General features: G+C 35.8%; 1 protein-coding gene across 7 annotated transcripts in view; it reads left to right on the forward strand.

The window, feature by feature from the left end:
- Positions 1–18,726, forward strand: part of AFTPH (aftiphilin) — a 66,838-nt gene extending 48,112 nt beyond the window's left edge. For 5 of the 7 annotated variants that reach the window (XM_025469329.3, XM_025469345.3, XM_025469353.3 and 2 more), the window contains 4 exons: positions 5,026–5,086; positions 6,630–6,713; positions 10,579–10,702; positions 17,570–18,726. In XM_025469329.3, the coding sequence (XP_025325114.1) occupies positions 5,026–5,086; positions 6,630–6,713; positions 10,579–10,702; positions 17,570–17,717 (417 nt within the window). In that variant the 3' untranslated portion in view covers positions 17,718–18,726. The remainder of the gene's footprint in view (positions 1–5,025; positions 5,087–6,629; positions 6,714–10,578; positions 10,703–17,569) is intronic. The other 2 variants (XM_025469362.3, XR_003144954.3) reach the window with 2 other exon arrangements.
- The last annotated feature ends 114 nt before the right edge of the window (positions 18,727–18,840 follow it).

Genomic DNA, 18,840 nt, shown 5'->3' on the forward strand with positions numbered 1-18,840 from the left:
GTTTGGAAATTTTTTCATCATACCCTGTAACCACCCTCGGAGATTCTCAACACACATTAAGCACTCTGGAGAATCCTGCAGTTAATAACCCTATTTAATTTTATTTCTTAAATTTAGTTGGCCACAGGATCCTTCTCTGCAGAGACCAGGGGAAAAGGGCCATAACACCTGTAGAACTAGTATTTTGAAGAATATACTTTAGAAAATAATGATATAAAGCAAAGTCCTACCCTTTCACGTGTGTTTCAAGGAACATTTAACATTACTGCTGTGTACCACTGTGGTTCATACTTGAGCATAACTTAAACATCCCTTTGAAGCCAATTCATTACTAGCACTGAAATAGTGGGCAAGGAAGCCTGAAGCATAAAATGCCTGGCCTTGTTGATGGTTGGGCAACAGGCAGGGTGATTTGGCAAATTTGTCTCCATAGGTAGAATCTGTCCTTAGTTATTCTCCGTTAATTGCCCTTGTATTATTGTTCTCTGGCTCTCCGCTTCCCTCCCAGGCCTGCCCTACATAAGCAGATTCCAAAATTACTTCTCCCACAGCACATTCCCACTTCTGCCTTATGCAGCATTTTTATTCCAACAGTGCTAGATGTTAGGAAAGTAATTTGAACTACCTGGTTCAAACTACCTGGTATGTTTACTGAAAATGAAGCCATTCTTTATTTGAGGCCACTTGTTGCTAGTCTTGCTAGCTGCCACCACCTCCTCCTCCTCTCCTCCGTCCAAGCACTTCTCTGTGTTACAGCCCCATAAGCTATTGCTTATTTTGTCAGTTAGCTGTCACCTGTCATTTTTGCCCCTAGTTGGTTTGACTTCTTATATTTCATTCTAGTCACACTTCATATCTATCATCTTCCTTACAGAATTTAATTGTAAATGACTAAAAGTCTAGATGATCTAATAAAAAAAAAGTGTGTCAATTTAATGGAACTTTTAATGGAAATTAATGTGTATTAATTAAATGGAGGTTAGTCATAGCTCCATGATACGTGTTTAGCTGCTGCTGTCTCTTTACACATATACACCCCTCTATATTTATGGTCAAAAGACTACTGTCCCCGTATTGATAGACAAGTATAGATATTTTCAGCAGCATTGAAGCATATCTAACTTTTTTGCTAGAAGATGGAACTTGGTCTCTTGCTAATTATATTTTAAAAACTTGATAATCACATCTGTTTAGTACACACACCTCTCTTTTTAAAAAATACACAAAGTATGAATTAACAAGTTTCATTCTGTACTTTTTTTGTGGTAGTTTGTGATCCTCATTAGCTTTCCCTTTTAGACTTTTTTGGGAACCAAAATAATATTTCCCAGTGGGAGTTGTTGTTCAGACTTCTTTCTGAATCAGCTTGAGCCTCTCTAGGTCTTCATTCTAACATACACACAATTACACTGGATATTTCATTATACATGTCGGGATTTTGTGCTGAGGTACCTCATCTTCTTCACCAGACTGTATGATCTTTGCTTGGCTCTATACCCCTGAATCAAGTTAAAATATTTTAAAAACATCTAAAATGCATTGTAAGATTCTCTTTCTATAAAGCGATGTTTCTTACCACTATTCTTTGGCAGGCTTGTATATATTATTGTTACTTTCTATTTTAGCCATGCAGTAATACACTACATCTTCCCATTAGTCATAATACCCCAAGGAAACAGCCATAGCCTTCAGTGCTGACAGTTCAGCAAAATATGTCAGGAAGGATCTGTTTAATACCTAATTATTTAGTTATTTATTTATTTTTGGTCAATCATACACCAAATCTTGCTTTTATGTTTTTATAGCGCCATCACTAACAGTGACTTTCAAACTTCACATTATTGTTTAATTCTCATTATGATATCTGCTTTCTCTTCTGTCTGTCCTGTTTCAATTTTGGTATCCATTGAATTTTTACTGTTTTTTTTTGTTTTTTTTTTGTTTGTTTTTTTTTCCCCAATTAGTTTGTACTCATTACTCTTGTAACCATTGCATCTCTTGTTTAAGAGCTGGATGACTTACTAACAACTGTTCCTGGTGTTTTTTCCAGGATACTTTTACCTGAAAAGATAGCTTTATGGGCAAAAAGCAGTAGTGATACTTTTGTTGTTTTGTTTTTAAATCTTCATTCACTGAATTTTATGGTCACATCATTCACGGTGCTGCTACTGATTCCCCTCTTAGTAAGATCAGTATGTCAACCACATCTTATCCACTGCTGAGTAGAGTCAGCTCTCTGACCAGCAGTTATTTATCTAGCTAGTCACTACTTAGCAAATATCCTCTTAGGCCATTTGATGTGGCTGTTCCATTTGTGAATCAGAATTTTAAAGTTAGAAGAAAGGAAAAATGATTATATGGCATTGTTCTCTCTTTTTACATTAAGAGAACATATTTGGAAAGGCTAAATGATGTATGCCTCTGATCTGTAGCCTCCATTGGTTTGGGGGAGTGAGGTGGGTTCTGCTCTTTTCTTTTTTTAACAGGCATTCTTTGTCTTTCACACAAGTCATTCACAAATGACATGATCATCTACATAGAAAATCCCAGTGAATTTACCAGAAAACCATGGTAATGCCAATAGGTGAATTTGACAAGATTTTGGGATATCAGATCACTATATAAAAATAAGCTGTATTTTTAAATATCCTAAAAACAAGTGATTGGAAATTGAAGTAAAAAGCATGTTACTTGCCAAAGCAACAAAACCATGAAATATTTAGGGATAAATGTAAATGTACTTAATTTTTCTTCTTTCATTTTTTATTTCAAGTTTTTATTTAGATGCCAGTTAGTTAACGGATAGTGTTTTTGCTCTTTTTATTATGACCTTTTCTTCCTTAGTGCTTTTAGTTGCTGCAGTAATCACTTTTACCACATTGCTTGAGGTTGTTTTAGTGCTTCATTCAGTGCTTTCTCTTTAAGTAGCCCTCCTCACCAGTGCCATTAGTTAGCTTATAATTGCTAATGTCTCCTGTTTTACTTCTGTCTTATTTCCACTAAATATTGACTAGTGTTTTAGTACCTCATTATTATAATATTGGCTATGTTTTCAAAATGCCACATACCTGTATGAGAATCTAAAATTCCAGCAAATCATTGAAATATTTCTAAGCAACCAGCTAACTGACATCGTTTAGATAAAACATGTTAATGAAAGAGCTTTGCTTTCTTCAACCAGAAATTTTGTTAGTGCATTAACCTGGTTGTTGTCCATCCTGGGTGTTGTCTAACCAGTAAAGGTTTCTTTCACTGGTCTCTGAGTAGAATAATAGAAGTTGAATCTGTTGGGATACTTAGAGCTTTTCATTTGTTTGTTTTTGAGATCAGCTAACAAAGATCTTTTCTAAATGTTTATTAATCATGCAGATAAGTTATAAATCAGATTTTCGCCAGCATTATTTTTTATTTTATTTGGAATAATTATAGGTTCACAGGAAGTTGCAGAGATAGTACAGAGGAGATGCTTTGTACCTTTCACCAGTTTCTCCCCCTAATTACATCTTTCTTAATTATAGCCCAATATCAAAACCAGAGATATGACTTGATTACAATGTGTGTGTATAGCTCTATGTCATTTTGTCATGTGGGTAGATTCGTAAAACCACCACCACAATCAAGATACATGAACTCTTCCATCACCATAAAGAACTCTCTTAATAGACCTCCCCACCCCCAGCTATCCCCAACCCTCTGGCAACCACTAATGTGAGGATTTTGCTTTGTTTATACCTCCCTCCTCAACCTCCAGTCCTGACCTGATATAGGGAAGACTAAATGCATATAGTAACATGCCTGTCATTTGTATCCCAATTATCAAGACAATTGTATTATAATATCATGGGATTAGACTTTCAAAAATAACCAATTCATGCTCCTTTCCTATAGGGAACAAGCAATTATCTATACACCAATATAATATAATGTTTTAATAGTACCTACCTTACAATAAAGCATAGTGGTAAGCAATAACCAAAAAAAAGCAACGTGTTGGTATTAAGAGTCTATCAGAACCCAGGTTGTTCCAGTAAATGTTGTCAACACCATCCCCAAAATAAAAAAAGAAAATCAGGATTTTCTTGTTAAGATTTTTTTCTTAAGATTTTTTTCTTGTTAAGATTGTTCTTAAGGCAGTGATCATTTTTAAATGTTTTGTATTACCTTCCATCTTACATGTATAATTTACTCAATTTATCTTTATGTGTTTGGCAGTCAACAAAATTTAAAAACCCAAAATAGTCAAATGGAACTCTGATTATGCTTTTAAGTATGTTAAAAATTAAATTCTGATGCTGACTATAAGTAATTTCTAAACTGGAGAAGTTGATTTTAAAAATTCTTTTAATTTTAAATGTAGTTTCTGTCCCGTAATTTTCTTTATAATTTGGGGAATTGTAAAGAACCGGAGACCTTAGACTTTAAACCTTCTTATTTTATATGCAAAGAGACTAACTAAATTAAGCCAGATATGGTCATATAACTAGTTATTTAGTAGTTACTTAGTCTTGAAAAATGCCGATCTCCTTATTTTCATATAGTACCTTCTGTATTGCATTAGACCGTCCTCTGAGAAATTTTAAGTGGCTAGTTATTTAATATAAAGTAGATCACTCGTTAGTGAAAAAAGTTAGTGATTTTTTAAAATATCTGTATTATAATCTAGCCAATAGTTTAGATCATAACTTGAGAATAGATTGAAATCTTGACATAGAATCAGTCCATAAAAATCTGTTTGAAAATGTAAAGTGAATTCCTTTTCTCAGAGAGTTTTTTTAAATTACCAATAAGCTGTACTTTGTCAATTTTTCAGTTTCAGTTCGTGTTCATATTTTTAAGTAACCTTCTGAAATTGTAAATTATCCCAATTTTGTCTTTAGGTACTTTATTGCCTAATGATCTTGCTATAATAGTTTTTGTTTTTTGGGGTTTTTTTGTTTTTTGGTTTTTGTTTTTGGTTTTTTAAGGATTCTTTATGTTGCTATAGCCTGTACTGATTAATTTTGATTTTTTGGTTTTCAACTCTAGGAGTCTCTACCACCCGTCCAGTTTGACTGGAGTAGCAGTGGCCTTACTAACCCTTTAGATGGTACGTCTCTCCGTAGAGCCTCTAGCACCAGAGCTAGAGTTAAGAAAGCTACAAAGTTCAGACAAACTTCTCTCTGCTGATTTCCTTTTTTGTTTGAACATAACTTCTTATCTTTGGAAATTCAGGCTTTCTTTCTGAATAGTAATTGCTCAAAAAAAAAAAAAAACAGCTGTTACTATTATTAAACAGTATTAAGTACATAAGTAGGTGGCAGTAGCTAGGTAAAATTTTAATTTCTTTATCTTAAGTCAAAAACAAGCTTCTTTATTTTTTACAAGTATCTAAGTAGTTGAAATGATATTTTAGGTAGAACCAGTTTACTTGAAATTTGTTCCTGTAGTTTTAATTTATGGAATTTTCTTGGATGCAAAGTCTTGTGGCTAGAGGCTGCTTAAAAAAAGCACAAAGCACAATTATATAACCAAAAACAGTGTGCAAATAGATCATATTTATTGACTCAAAGTAGTTTTCAGATTTAATAATATTTTATAGAGCACTTATGCAAATGGAAAATGAATGATTTTCATGATCCTTTTCTAAAACTTATCTCAAAATACTAGTAGGTAGTTCTAGAAATAATTGGTTTCTCTCATGGCTTCAAGAGAAAATCCTGGAAAAGGAATAACTTATCCTAGTAATGTGGGTCTTTAAAATAAATGACACAAAATGCTCGTTTTCCAGTGTGCTGACACCACAAATTTTGATTGGACCCTAAGATACAATTATCCTTATTCCTTATACTTTATAAGTTATTTGAGCCATTGTCTAAAACACCCGTCATTCCATCAGCTTTGCCTTAGACTGGGGGTCCTAGATCTGGAAAGCATCCAATTGAATAACAGTGCTGAAGGAAAGCCTGGATGCACCTTTTGCTGTTGTCTGGTGTCTTGAATATTCAGTCAAATCATCATGCTTTTTATTAACAAACAACTTCTTTAAAACTGTATACTATTTCTGATTACTGTTTCAGAGTTAAAGGGGAACAGTACAGCTTGAGGTTGCACATCAGGGTAGGGCAGTAATGATAGTCCTTATTAATGTTATTTTAATTTAAACCAAGTTAATGTATTGGTGCGTGTCCTGAAACTGACAACTTTGTCACTTTTTAAAAATCATTAATTTGAAACCAACATTACTAACATGGAAGATTGATTTGGGCATGTACAGTGATTTACTGTTGGGTTGAGATTAAAGTATTGTTTCCCTTTAACGGGTATACTTTCCCCTTGGTCTTTCTGGTATGGCTTTGAGTTTTGATTGAAAGAACTGAACTCCTAACTAAAACCTTACTAAGTGTTAAATTATTTACTTTGTACATGAGAAAATGTACATTGAATTATTAAATTGTTACTTTAGAAATGTCCTTAGTAATGAAAAACTAATACTGTACACATTGTTTTAATGTTGATTTTAAAATATGTAATGACTACTAATTATAACCTGCATGTTCAAGTGTGTGTCTTACCCCTTTTTACACATAACCCCTCCTCCCTTGGCTTACCTTCTGTGTGGCTGCCTACCAACACGGTCACTGAATTTCAAGCTAGTGGAGGTTCCACTCTTCTGAACCTTGATTTCTTTGGGCCCGTGGATGACAGTAGCTCTAGCAGCAGCACCACAATCCCAGGTCAGCAGAGTGTTAAAACCACAATTCTAGTTTAATTACTAAAAGCATGACCACATCACTTGACTTTCCTATAAACAAGGAAACAAGTAGTTGTATTCTCTATAATATCTTTCTAATACTTTTCTTTTATCTATTGTTATTTTCTAGTATCTGACTATAACAAATGATTTCTGTAAAACATGTTTTAAAGAAAGCTTTCTCAGTGTACTATTCAGAGCTGAAAGTAGTTTCTAGGAATAAAGTAGCCCTAATATCTTTAGCCAGTTAAAGGGAAGGTTTGTTTGTGGGTTTTTTTTCTTTTTCCTGTAAGTGGAAAATGTGATATTTTATATGCTTATTTTTAAAAGCATATTCTATAAAGTCATTTAAAAAAATACGGGTTTAGAAATATAAGGATATTTTAGTATACAAAGATGACTTTACATTGTAGTGCCTGTGATAATAGAACCTCTACAAATTCTAGCAGTTAGTTGTTTATTAATGCTAAATGTATAATTAGGTTCCAAAATGTTAGAGTCTAGCACTGAGTTATATATAGGTCCCACATAGAATTTATGTAGCCCTTAAATAGAAAGTATTCTGTTAGTTTTTCATGGAGAAAAAAAAAAAAAAACTGTTACAGAAGTCATAGTAGAAAATAATTGCTATGAGAAATTAAAAACTAGAAATTAAAACTTAATGGAGTGCCTGTTAAATTAATGTTCAGCCCTGCGAAGTTCAGTTTATTGACCAAAGGACTAATGTACTTTGTCATTTTTTAACTGAATAAAAGATTAAAATATAATGGCATTTTTATGTTTACATTTTATTCAATATGATTTTAATGAGTCCCTGTCATCCCACCTTGTGATCTGGTAATCATGCCCATTGATCACCGGACAGCTGTTGGGGTGCTATATAGATGCTGATGCCCAGAATGCGTAGCAAGGATCCCTGTCTGTGCCCTCTAGCAGCCAGTTACACAGCCAGCCTGGTTCCTGAGAATTTGCTGGTTTTGTTCTATTCCACTTGATATCCTGTCACCCACTTCAGGAGCCATGGTGGGAAATGGGGAAAACCATAAAAGTCAGATAAGGGTGGGCCTGGAACCCTGAACATCTTTCTCCAGAATATGGTTATTGAAATCTGATCCTGCTATGAGGAAGTTCCAAGGCCATTTGATAGAATGACTGGATTTCTCAAATCTAAGCCCCTGGTTATCATTTTCATTATTTCCAAGATTTTGCAAGCAGATAAAAAACCAATCTGTCTGGTTTTGACTTCAAAATGTTATTTTACTATTTACTCAAATTACTTCTAAAATACATTTGAGCTATGGAATGACCGGGGTGAGCCTAATTAGCTGTTTTTAATACTTAATTGGGGGAAAAAAAGACAACAAAAACTTGTGTATCAGTTTCCTTATTTTACCATATTCCCAAGAATGAATTACCAAACTCCCATTTTTAATTTGCTCTCAGATTTGTTTTGTCATGAACTGTACTATAGTTTACATGGGGTCACTATTTTTGGACACCTAAAACCTGGTTTAAATTTAATTTTTGGTTACATTTCAAACTCCGTTAAGAACACAAATAAGAAGTATACAGAAATTACGTGATAACCAGGCTCAAAATACACACAGAAGAGCAAGTGGTTTCAGAGGCTTAGAGCTGTAATGGAAGTGAAATTAGCATGCTCAAATGCAGTCCTCATTATTTTGGAACCTTTTAAATATTTTTGTTCCATATTTTCATTAGTATGCTCTAGCCGCTATATAAACTTGATTACTATAAATTTGCTTTGGCTTCTTTTTATTGCTATTGGGTTTTGTTAAAACTTACCATCAAGCTACAGGTATCAACACTTTTCTCAGTGTTCCAGTTCACCACTTGCTTGCACTTTTTCTGACTTGTTTCTGGGAAAGTCATTTTGTCTTAGCTTGCGGTTATTTAATTATTTTGTGTGTGAGACTTAGGAGGTTGGCATAGAACTTGGTTGGCTAGCTTTAGTTATGTAACTAAACTATGCCTCATTAAGGTTCTGAAAAAAAAAAACAAGCAAACTCTTCCATTAAAAAAATTACTCTCCAATAATTAGTGTAGAGTAAGTTATCTTATTTTTGAAAAATATAAAATAGTCACGGTATCATGTACCTTCCTTTATTTTTTTTTTAATTTTATTTTTTATTTCTTTGGTGATGGTGGTTGTTTTGTTTTGGGCTAGGGAGTTTGGGTTTTTTGTTGTCTTTTTTTTTTTATCTCCCACTTTATTCTTTGACAGCCAAGTGGCCAGTATTTTTCAAACTCAACCAAATTTTTACTACCACTTTTCTGTTGCCAGTCAGAATACAGTTGTTTATTCTGCATTATATATTAGACATCAGCTTAAATTTTGTGGTTACTTAAAATCTAACCTTTCATAAAGTAGAGGAAGGAGGTACTTTTGGTTCATTTCGTTCCTTATAGGCATCTACAATTTTTTAGATTTTAATTGAAACCTATATACTTACAGAGATACAAATAAAGGACCTCATTAAGTATATTTTGAAATTGTACCTTAATGAAATATTAAGAACTTGGGAGAGTCAACAAACATTTTCTATAGCCTTCCTCCCTTGTTGGACATAATAACTGTGGAAGCTGCTTTTGCTTGTTTGATTTCTGTAAACATCTGAGATCTGTGTTTACATCTGCTAGGTATCTGCAAAGTTGGTTAATAGAAGGCAGTTCCTGACTTTCTTAGCCTTAAAATATCTTAAAAAGAAGCTTGTTAATAACATTAATATTTACATTTATATATAATTTTCTATCTTCAGAGAAATTATAAGTAAGGATTGATGAAAGTATAAGACATTGTTCCTTATAGTCTGCTTTTCTGCTATATTCTGAAACTACTAAACTTTTTATCTCAAGTAATTTGCTGGTACCACAGAGAGTAGAGGATTGATTGATTTTTTTTAATCTGAGTCTCTATTAACTAAAGTTGAGCTTGAGTCAAAAATGTTTAATTGTTCGTTTCAGTGTTTTTGTAGTCATTATTACTTAATATAAATCTATATCCAAGGGAAATATAAAAATATATGTGTATATTTAGTGAAGTCCAATCAAAGCTAACAAATCAGCTTCATTTTGAATTCCTTAAAACCAGACTGGATATGAGACCATAGAAATATAAGTAATCCTTGAGACAATTTTCATTTTGTCTAAAATTAGTGCTCTTATTAGTTTTTCTGGGAATATTTTACCCTCCCTGCTTCGGACCTGAAGAAAGAACATGTGGTATATAATTTATCTTTAGCACTAATTTGATGCTTTGAGTAATAGTTCGTGTCCTCAGGGCATCAGAATATATTTAACCAAGTCATTTACCGTATTTGAGACTTTAGATTAGCTTCTGAATCTTTTGGTGTGGAAGAAAGTGTAATGGAGGTAAAATGGTTACAAACGTGTAGAGGGAGAGAAAACTTCAAAAATGAGGTTTATCAGTCCATTTAAAAATTGAAGTATCATATAACAAACAAATCATATGTGCTCTCTATGCAACATTGATAACTTTCATATTGCTAACTAATCCAAAATTGAGTTTTCTATAACAGATAGAAATTTTAGAAGTATTTGCATATCTACTGCATAAATGTTAGATGAATTAAGGCTGCATTTATACCAAAGTGAGATCCTAAAAGTATTTTCCTACTTTATAAAAATTCTGAAATGTGAAATCTATAATTTAAAAAACAAATACAATACTACAGCAGTCTAAAGACCTTTTGTGCTCATAAAAGACTCAGATGTTTACAGAATGAGTGCCTTTTGCATCTTGGATCATGGCTGATTGAGTAACGCACTGCAACTTGCCCTCACTGACTGTTGTTTTATACTATAAGGTGTGGATCCAGAGTTGTATGAGTTAACAACTTCTAAGCTGGAAATCTCCACCTCAAGCCTAAAAGTGACGGATGCATTTGCAAGACTCATGTCCACAGTAGAGAAGACAAGCACATCTACCAGGTAAACAGCTAGTGTTCATTACACCTTGCTTTGAATTCTATGTTAAACAAAACAGCTCTAATGGGAAAGCAAGTAAGTTGACAGTATTTCAATATATTGTATTAAAATTCACTTCTTATTTATAAAAATCAATAAATGATGCCTCATTCCAGAAAACAGTTATCAAATTATGTTTAATTGTGAACTCTATTAGAATAGAGCTATTTCATGAGAGGCTGGGAAGGGCTGACAGATGAGGTTTTCTTTTTACCCCACCCCCATAAACTTTGTGGAGAAGAATTCTGATTAAGTATTGAGATCATAAGCCATTGTAGAAACAGTCCCTCTCCCTTCATAACCACTGAGCTGATCATCTGTGGGAACTCACTTTCACACTCCCAGAGTCACTTAAGCTAATCTTGCTACTCCTGACCTAAGATGGAGTAGGCGATGGCTACTATTTTATTTTCTGCATTATTGCTGATGTGCAGCACCTCTAACTTGGGATGTGAAGCCTTGCTTTGCCAAGCTTTCTGGGAGGCCCTTCAGGGGCATGGCTTTTATAGAAAAGCAGTGTTGGAACCAGACAGAAAGAATGTCACTTGGGCCCCTGTGCTCAGGATTCAGGAAACCTTTAGTTTTACATAATTTAGCACTGGAACAGTAAGCCATGCTTACTCCCTTGACACGTTAGCCATAAGAATAGGCCAGTTCCTAATAAGAGGTAGTCATTGTGAACCAGGAAATCACTACTGCGATAGCAAATACTGGTTGATAGGGGTACCATCTTTGTTGTTCCAAATCCATTATTCGTCAGCATTTTCAAGTGGAAATATTTACCTGCTAGTTGCTCGCTTTGGCAAAAGTATTATAGGCCTTACTCCTAAATAAATCCATTCTGCCTCCAGGTCAGATTCAGATTTATCTCTTTAATCAGTTCTTCTGTAGAAAAACATCCATTTAAAAAGCCCTTTTTTCTGGGGATCCCTGGGTGGCGCAGTGGTTTGGCGCCTGCCTTTGGCCCAGGGCGCGATCCTGGAGACCTGGGATCGAATCCCACGTCGGGCTCCCGGTGCATGGAGCCTGCTTCTCCCTCTGCCTGTGTCTCTGCCTCTCTCTCTCTCTCTCTCTCTCTCTCTCTCTCTGTGACTATCATTAAAAAAAAAAAAAAAAAAAATTAAAAAGCCCTTTTTTCTTATGAATAATAAATGCTTACCGGTCTTAAAACTTTGATTTGAATTATCACATTGCCTTTCAAACTGTATTCTTAAATATCCATTCATTAAACCAGATATGTATTATTATTTATAATTATGAAAAGGCATTTTTACTTATTTCATAATTATGAATCTCCTTAACTTTTCCCTAGAATAATTTATGGCATGCACACACCACAGATTGTCATTCTCCTTGCTCCTGTTTCTTTGTGGTAACGCCTCCTGGCACTAGGAAGGCTTCCTATTTAGTGAACCTATTTGCAAATGAATCCTCCGTGGATTATTTTTGCTTATTTCCTAATTTTTTCTGTCTCCAAATCATATTTTCAAATCGAAAATCTTCTCATACAAATTTCTCATCCATTTTTTCTATAAATGCATCAATAGCCAAAGCTACTACACATTTGACTTTTTAAAAAAGTACTGATGCTTTTATTGTTTGAGCTTTCCCCTGCCATTTTTAGGGCAACCTTTTCTAAAGACGGTTGTACCATTTTGTTACTTTTTTACCTCTGCTGTCTGACTGAATGAATTGTGGTAGTTTCCAGTCCCATGATGAGAATTAGTCTTTGTGCCATTAGGAGGAGCTCTACACCACATTGTCAGCTTGCTTGCTCTCCTAATTGTTGTTTTACTCATTCTTGAAACATCCCCTGTACACCAGGCAACCTGAACAACTCCTATCACTTTAAGAAATTATCTTCATCATTTCCCTTACTCTGTACTGTTACAGAGTGTACTAGAATCATTGTGTGTATCCTAAGGTTAGTGTTGTAACGGCGTTGAATTGCTCTCTAGTATCTGTCCAGCTTTGCGTTTAAAACACAACCAATTAGGGGCACCTGGGTGGCTCAGTGGTTGAGCATCTACCTTTGGCTCAGAGTATGATCCTGGGGTCCTGGGATTGAGCCCACATCGGCCTCCCCACAGGGAGCCTGCTTCTCCCTCTGCCTGTGTCTCTGCCTCTCTCTCTGTGTCTCTCATGAATAAATAAAATCTTTTTTTAAAAAAAGCCATTTTAAAAAAATAAAACACAACAAATTGAAAAGAAAATGAGTTGCCAACTCTGTATTTTGTTTTGAGGAATTAATTATTTGAAAATGGTAAGAAATGCAGATATTCACAAGTCTTAAAGTTAGAAGGTAATACTGTAAAATGTCTCCATGAATGATTCTCAGTTGTACAGGGAAGAAAAAGATGGATGGCATGCATCACTTCAGGAGATTTTGGTGTCTTTGTTACTTTTACATTTTGTTCTGTTTTTCTTTTTGTTTTTGAATAAAACTACAGAAAGCAAAGCTCAGCAAACTTGACTGTTGACAACACACAGAAGGTAGGGTGACTGTAGGGCACACCACAAGGTTAAGAAGCTGTGCTGTAGGCAGAGGAAGGTGGCGAGTAACAAAAGGACATACTCTTTTCTAAGTGCCTTTGATGCATATGCAAGAAGTACATGTGCTCATCTCCTTCCAGACACAAGCTGTTACAAGTGACTTCTTAAAAGAGATGCAAGTTCTTAGTTTTAAAATAACTTAGTTTTAAAATAACCTGGGTGGCTCACTCAGTTGGGTGTCTGCCTTCGACTGCAGTCATGATCCTGGAGTCCCGGGATCAAGTCTCGGTGGGCTCCCTGCTCCGAAGGGAGTCTGCTTCTCCCTCTGCCCCTCCCCCTGCTCCTTCCCTTTCTCATGCACTCCCTCTCTCAAATAAATAAATAAGATCTTTTAAAAAATAAAATAGTTCCTTCTTCTTGCTTTACCTTTTCTAATATAGAGAAAAATTCCCTCCTGATTCTAATCAGTGGGGCCACCCAGTTAGTAGTGGCAAACCTCCAAGTCAGGTTTATTCAAGCCGAACGACTCATCGCCAAAAGTGATACGTACATCTTTCTTTTTTTGAGCTTTTAGTTGAGATATATTCCACATACCATGAAATCTACCCTTCTCAAGTATACAGTTCATTGGCTTTTAGTATGTTGACAACATTGCACAACCATGACCACTATGTAATTCTAGAACACTTTTATCACCCCAGAGAGAAACTCCATACTCATTAGCAGTTACTCCCTCTCTGTCACTTTTCCCAGCCTCTGACATCCACTCATCTGCCTTCTGTCTCCAGTAATTTGCCTATTCTTGTTATTTCGTATAAGTGGAATCATACAGTATTTGACCTTTTGTTCCTGGCTTCTTTCTCTTAGTGTGTTTTCAGTTTCAAGTTTGGCCATGCTATTGAGTGTATCAGTATTTTCCATTCCTTTTTATGACTACATTATATTCCTTTGTGTGATTACACCACATTTTGCTTACCCATTAATTGGTTGATGGATATTTGGGCTGTTTTTACTTTCTGATTATTCTGACTAATGCTGTGAACATTCATGTACAGGTTCTTGTGTAGACAAATGTTTTTCATTTTCTTGGGAGTGAAACACTGGGTCGTACAATATATCGATATGTTTAACTTTTTGAGGAGCTGCTGGACTGTTTTCCAAAGTAGTGCCACCATTTTACATTCTTCAATAATATGTAAGGATACAAGTTTTTCCACATTCTCTCCAAGGCTTGTTATTGTCTGACTTTTGGTTACAGCCATCCCAGAAACCATTGTCTACATCAAGGTCAGGAAGATTTACACCTAGGTTTTTTCCTGAGAATTTTATAGCTTCAGCTCTTACATTTAGGTCTTTGGTCCATTTTGATTTAATATTTGAATGTGGTGTGAGATAGGGGTCCAACTTCATTCTTCTACATGTGGATATCCCACATTGTTTGATGAAAAGACTCTTTTTTTCCCCATCAATGGTCTTGGCACCCTTGTTGAAAATCAGTTTTCCATAAATAATGGGTTTGTTTCTGGACTCTGAGTTGTATTCCACTGACAAAAAGGATAAATCTTAGCTAATGAGAATGTAAATCAAAATTAGGTCACTGCTTTTGGATTTGAGAAAAGTTCATGATACAACTTTTTATTTTTAAATTCTCCTCAATTTTCTTCTTATAGTCCAAGAAAACTAGATCACATCAGTGCACAGTGACTACAGATAATACACAAACTATCAACTCTGTAAACTTTTTTTTCAATTTCCTGTTGCCTCTAAATAGCGCTTCTAAAGTAAGGCCATTAGTAGAACATCTAGAGTAATCTTTACTAACCATTTCTTGGGTATAAGCTTCTACCTTGCTCTCCTTTCCCACACCCCAACTGCATTCCACAAATGAGAAAGTCCATTTAGGTCCAATTTTATTTGTTGCTGTGTTTTGTTTTGTTTTGTTTTGTTAAGATTTTGTTTATTTGAGAGAGAGCAAGCGCACAACTGGGCTGGAGAGGGACAAGCAGACTCTCCTCTGAGCAGGGGGCCCAACACAGGGCTCCATCCCAGGACCCCAGGATCATAACCTGAGTGGAAGTCAGACTGCACCACCCAGGCACCCCTGTTTGTTACTGTTTTTAATAACTTTTATCATTATAGGAGCAATAAGATATATTATAGAAACTTAGAAAATACAAAACAATTAAAACTCAGTTTTACATTCTTACCACTCAGATCTGTATAATTCCTTTCAGATCATTTGCTATGCAAATATATCCATATGTGTGGTTTTTAGCCAAAAATGAGGTTTTATAGTCCATACCGAAATGAACTTACCTTTGCAGTCTGAAATCTCCATCTGTGAACTTCAGTGCATTTTTATTCCATCTAATACCAAAGCTATATTCAGATGTCCCCTCAATACCAGTTCTCAAAGCAGGGAACTGTTGTACCTGGCTGTTTCAGCCTCTAAGCCTCCTTTAACCTGACTTATCTACCTCCCACCCTTTTGTTTGTGTTCAGTTTTAACATTAGCTTATTAAAAAGATGTCCAGGTGTCCTGCAGAACATCCCAACCTCTGGATTTATCTGTTGGCTTTCTTCTAGTAGTATTTAATATGTTTCTCTATTCCCCCTATTTCCTGTAAGCTAGAAACTATATCCACAAATTAGATGAATTCGAATGAAAGGTTTTGGCTGGAATACAGCACAGGTGTTGTACCGCATCAGAAGTTGCATAGTGACCTGGTGACTCCTCAGTAGTGATGCGAAGATTGACCGTTGGTGAGAGCCTTGATCTCTTTCCATTATACAGACACTTCCAGTCTTTCACTTTGAGACTAAAAATGAACTCTCTGGTTTTTCTTCATCAAACATCCACCTAATAATTTTGCCACCATTTAAATGCAATTAAAATTGTAGATTTTAAGCAGAAAATACTGGATTGCTCTCCCATTCTTCTGAGAAACCTTAGAACTGAGTATTGGTTGATCTGATGGTTTCAATGCCCACCCCTCGTTGAAGAACTTCGGTCTTAAAATTGTGATGTTTGATTTTTCCATCATTCTATTAAATCTTTTCATTTCAGCCTGAATTTAAAAGTGACAACAGAAAAGCCTAGATATGAAATAAAAGCCCGTTATCTATCTTTCCCTTCTCGCTTCATCTCCTGACTTCCTGTTCCCCATTCCAACGACAAAGAATTCAGGTGGAAGAAATAACTTGTGTCACACCTAATATAGGACCAACTATTTTACCATAAAAGAGAATTGGGCTTTTTAGAATCAACAATTTTAAGCAAAATTTGGTCTAAAATTAATATCTCAATGACTACAACTATTCTTTCAATATATTTAACATCCTGGAAAAAAATCAAGGTTGGCTTACAGTCATGTGCTCAACTTGAGCCACATTTGAGGCTCACTTGACATTTCCGCAGCTCACCATCTGGGAAGCCCTGGGTAAAAGGGGTTCTTCCTGAAGTGCTCACCTCTAATATCAGGGGCCAGCGAGTAAAATCTACTTCGTCTACAGAAGCCCAAGGATTTCGAGCTTTCCCCTCTCCCTGAGCACTTCCTGCATAAGTCCATTCTCAGCACCTGCGACCAGCTCCCGTGCTGCTCCTTTTGGACCTGCTGTCAGTGTCCCGGCAGGGCTGAGACTGGGCGTTTCTGAGCCAAGGGCTTCCTCTCCTGGAATTCCCCAGGAAGGGATGAAGAACGCCTGAGGTTAAAATGATTTACAAGGCCTTGTGCCAGACATACTTATGTTGAAGTAATTTTGGTAGTTTAGTGGGGTTCAGGGGGAAATCCAGTTGGGTGAAGTTTTATTAGGGCTCCAGCATGATATTTCTGCTTAGTAACATTTTAAAAGTGTGCCCGGGGATCCCTGGGTGGTGCAGCGGTTTGGCGCCTGCCTTTGGCCCAGGGCGCGATCCTGGAGACCCGGGATCGAATCCCACGTCGGGCTCCCGGTGCATGGAGCCTGCTTCTCCCTCTGCCTGTGTCTCTGCCTCTCTCTCTCTCTCTGTGACTATCATAAGTAAATAAATAAAAATTAAAAAAAAAATTATAAAAGTGTGCCCGGGTAGATGCTTCTAGCCTTAAGCAGATCTGTGAGCTGTACCTAGGTGCATGCGAGTGTATGTGTGCACACGCCCAGCTGTAACGCACATACACAAATGGGGATGCATCTTCGGAAGAGTGGTACCTGGCGCAAGAAGCACACACAGTTCCTTACGGGGTCAGGAACTGGCAGAGAAGTCCCCACAGGCCGCTGTCTACCTTGAGAGTGGATTTTCTCCCTGCTGTCTTACAGCAGAGTCCTGTCAACACACTTCTCTTTTTCATTTGTCCTTAGGAAACCGAAAAGAGAAGAGCACCTGAGTGAAGAAGCCATCAAGGTGATCGCTAGCCTTCCTGACTTAACGTTCATGCATGCTAAGGTGTTGATGTTCCCAGCCACGTTAACACCTTCCACAAGGTCCCAGGAGAAAGCGGATGGATAACTGATGTGGATTGGACAATTTCAGTTGCTTTTCCTTCCCTCCAGCCCTTCCTTACCTACCATCAAAAGCATACCTGCTCTAATTAAAAAAAAAAAAAAAAAAAAAAAAGTTCAGCTGATTTGTTGGTAAGCCGCACTAGAAAGGTATACATAGTAATGTATATTTATTTACATACTGAAGTCCTAAATTTATATTAGAAAAAAAATGTAAATAATCGGGGGTGAACATTTTTGAAGATTTATTCTTTTTGTGTTGCTGGGGTGTATACATTTATGTCTTTGTGAAATACACTGGTGGTGTCCTTCTTACAAAACTTTTGAAATAAAAAAAAGAAAATTAAAAACTCAAATCTCCACTGTCTGTGAAATCCCCTTCAGTCTTTTCAGATTGCATTGAATGTTCTATTAATTTTTCATATCATATGTTGAATTACTTTTGCTATCATAAATAAGCTCCAAAGTCCCTGTTTAGCTTTTCCCCCCCCCCCCCCCAATTTTATGTGTGGTGGGTATGTTTCAGATCTGGCTTTTTGTTAACATTTTTGCACTCTTTTTTAATCTTTTCAATCTGGCATATTGCTGTTTGACCTTTTGCAAGGTACTTTATCGATTGCTCTTTTGTTATAGGGTGTGTGGATCATTGTCAGAACTTGATTGGAGGGGTTTAAAGAGATTGTGTCTGTTTTAAATCAGTTTGGTTTGGAGAAGGACCAAATTATATGAATGTCTTACAATGAAATTTACTTGTTAATGATTTTTTGTTTTATCGTACCACTATTTTTTGAGGATTTTGCACAGTGTAAAATGACATAATCATAGATTGCTATGGTTTAGGCTGTATATACAGAAAAAAACTATGGGTTTTACATGTTTGGGGAAATTCCTATGGAAAAAAGAAAGACACGTAGAAGAACCTCTGACAAGGTTAATGTGCATGCCCAAGGTCTTTTGAGATTTCAGTGTGTAAATTTCCTTTTAGCTTACACAAAAATAAAATAATTTAAAAGAAATTGAGCGTGGTGTCTTTATACTTTGGTATCTGAGGGAAAATATGAGTTTGGATGCAAAGATTTATTCCATTTTAATGTATTTCAATCCAGAGGAAATCATTTAGCAGGGCTTCC

This window comes from Canis lupus, chromosome 10 (genome assembly GCF_003254725.2).
Source record: "Canis lupus dingo isolate Sandy chromosome 10, ASM325472v2, whole genome shotgun sequence".
NCBI classification, from domain to species: domain Eukaryota; kingdom Metazoa; phylum Chordata; class Mammalia; order Carnivora; family Canidae; genus Canis; species Canis lupus.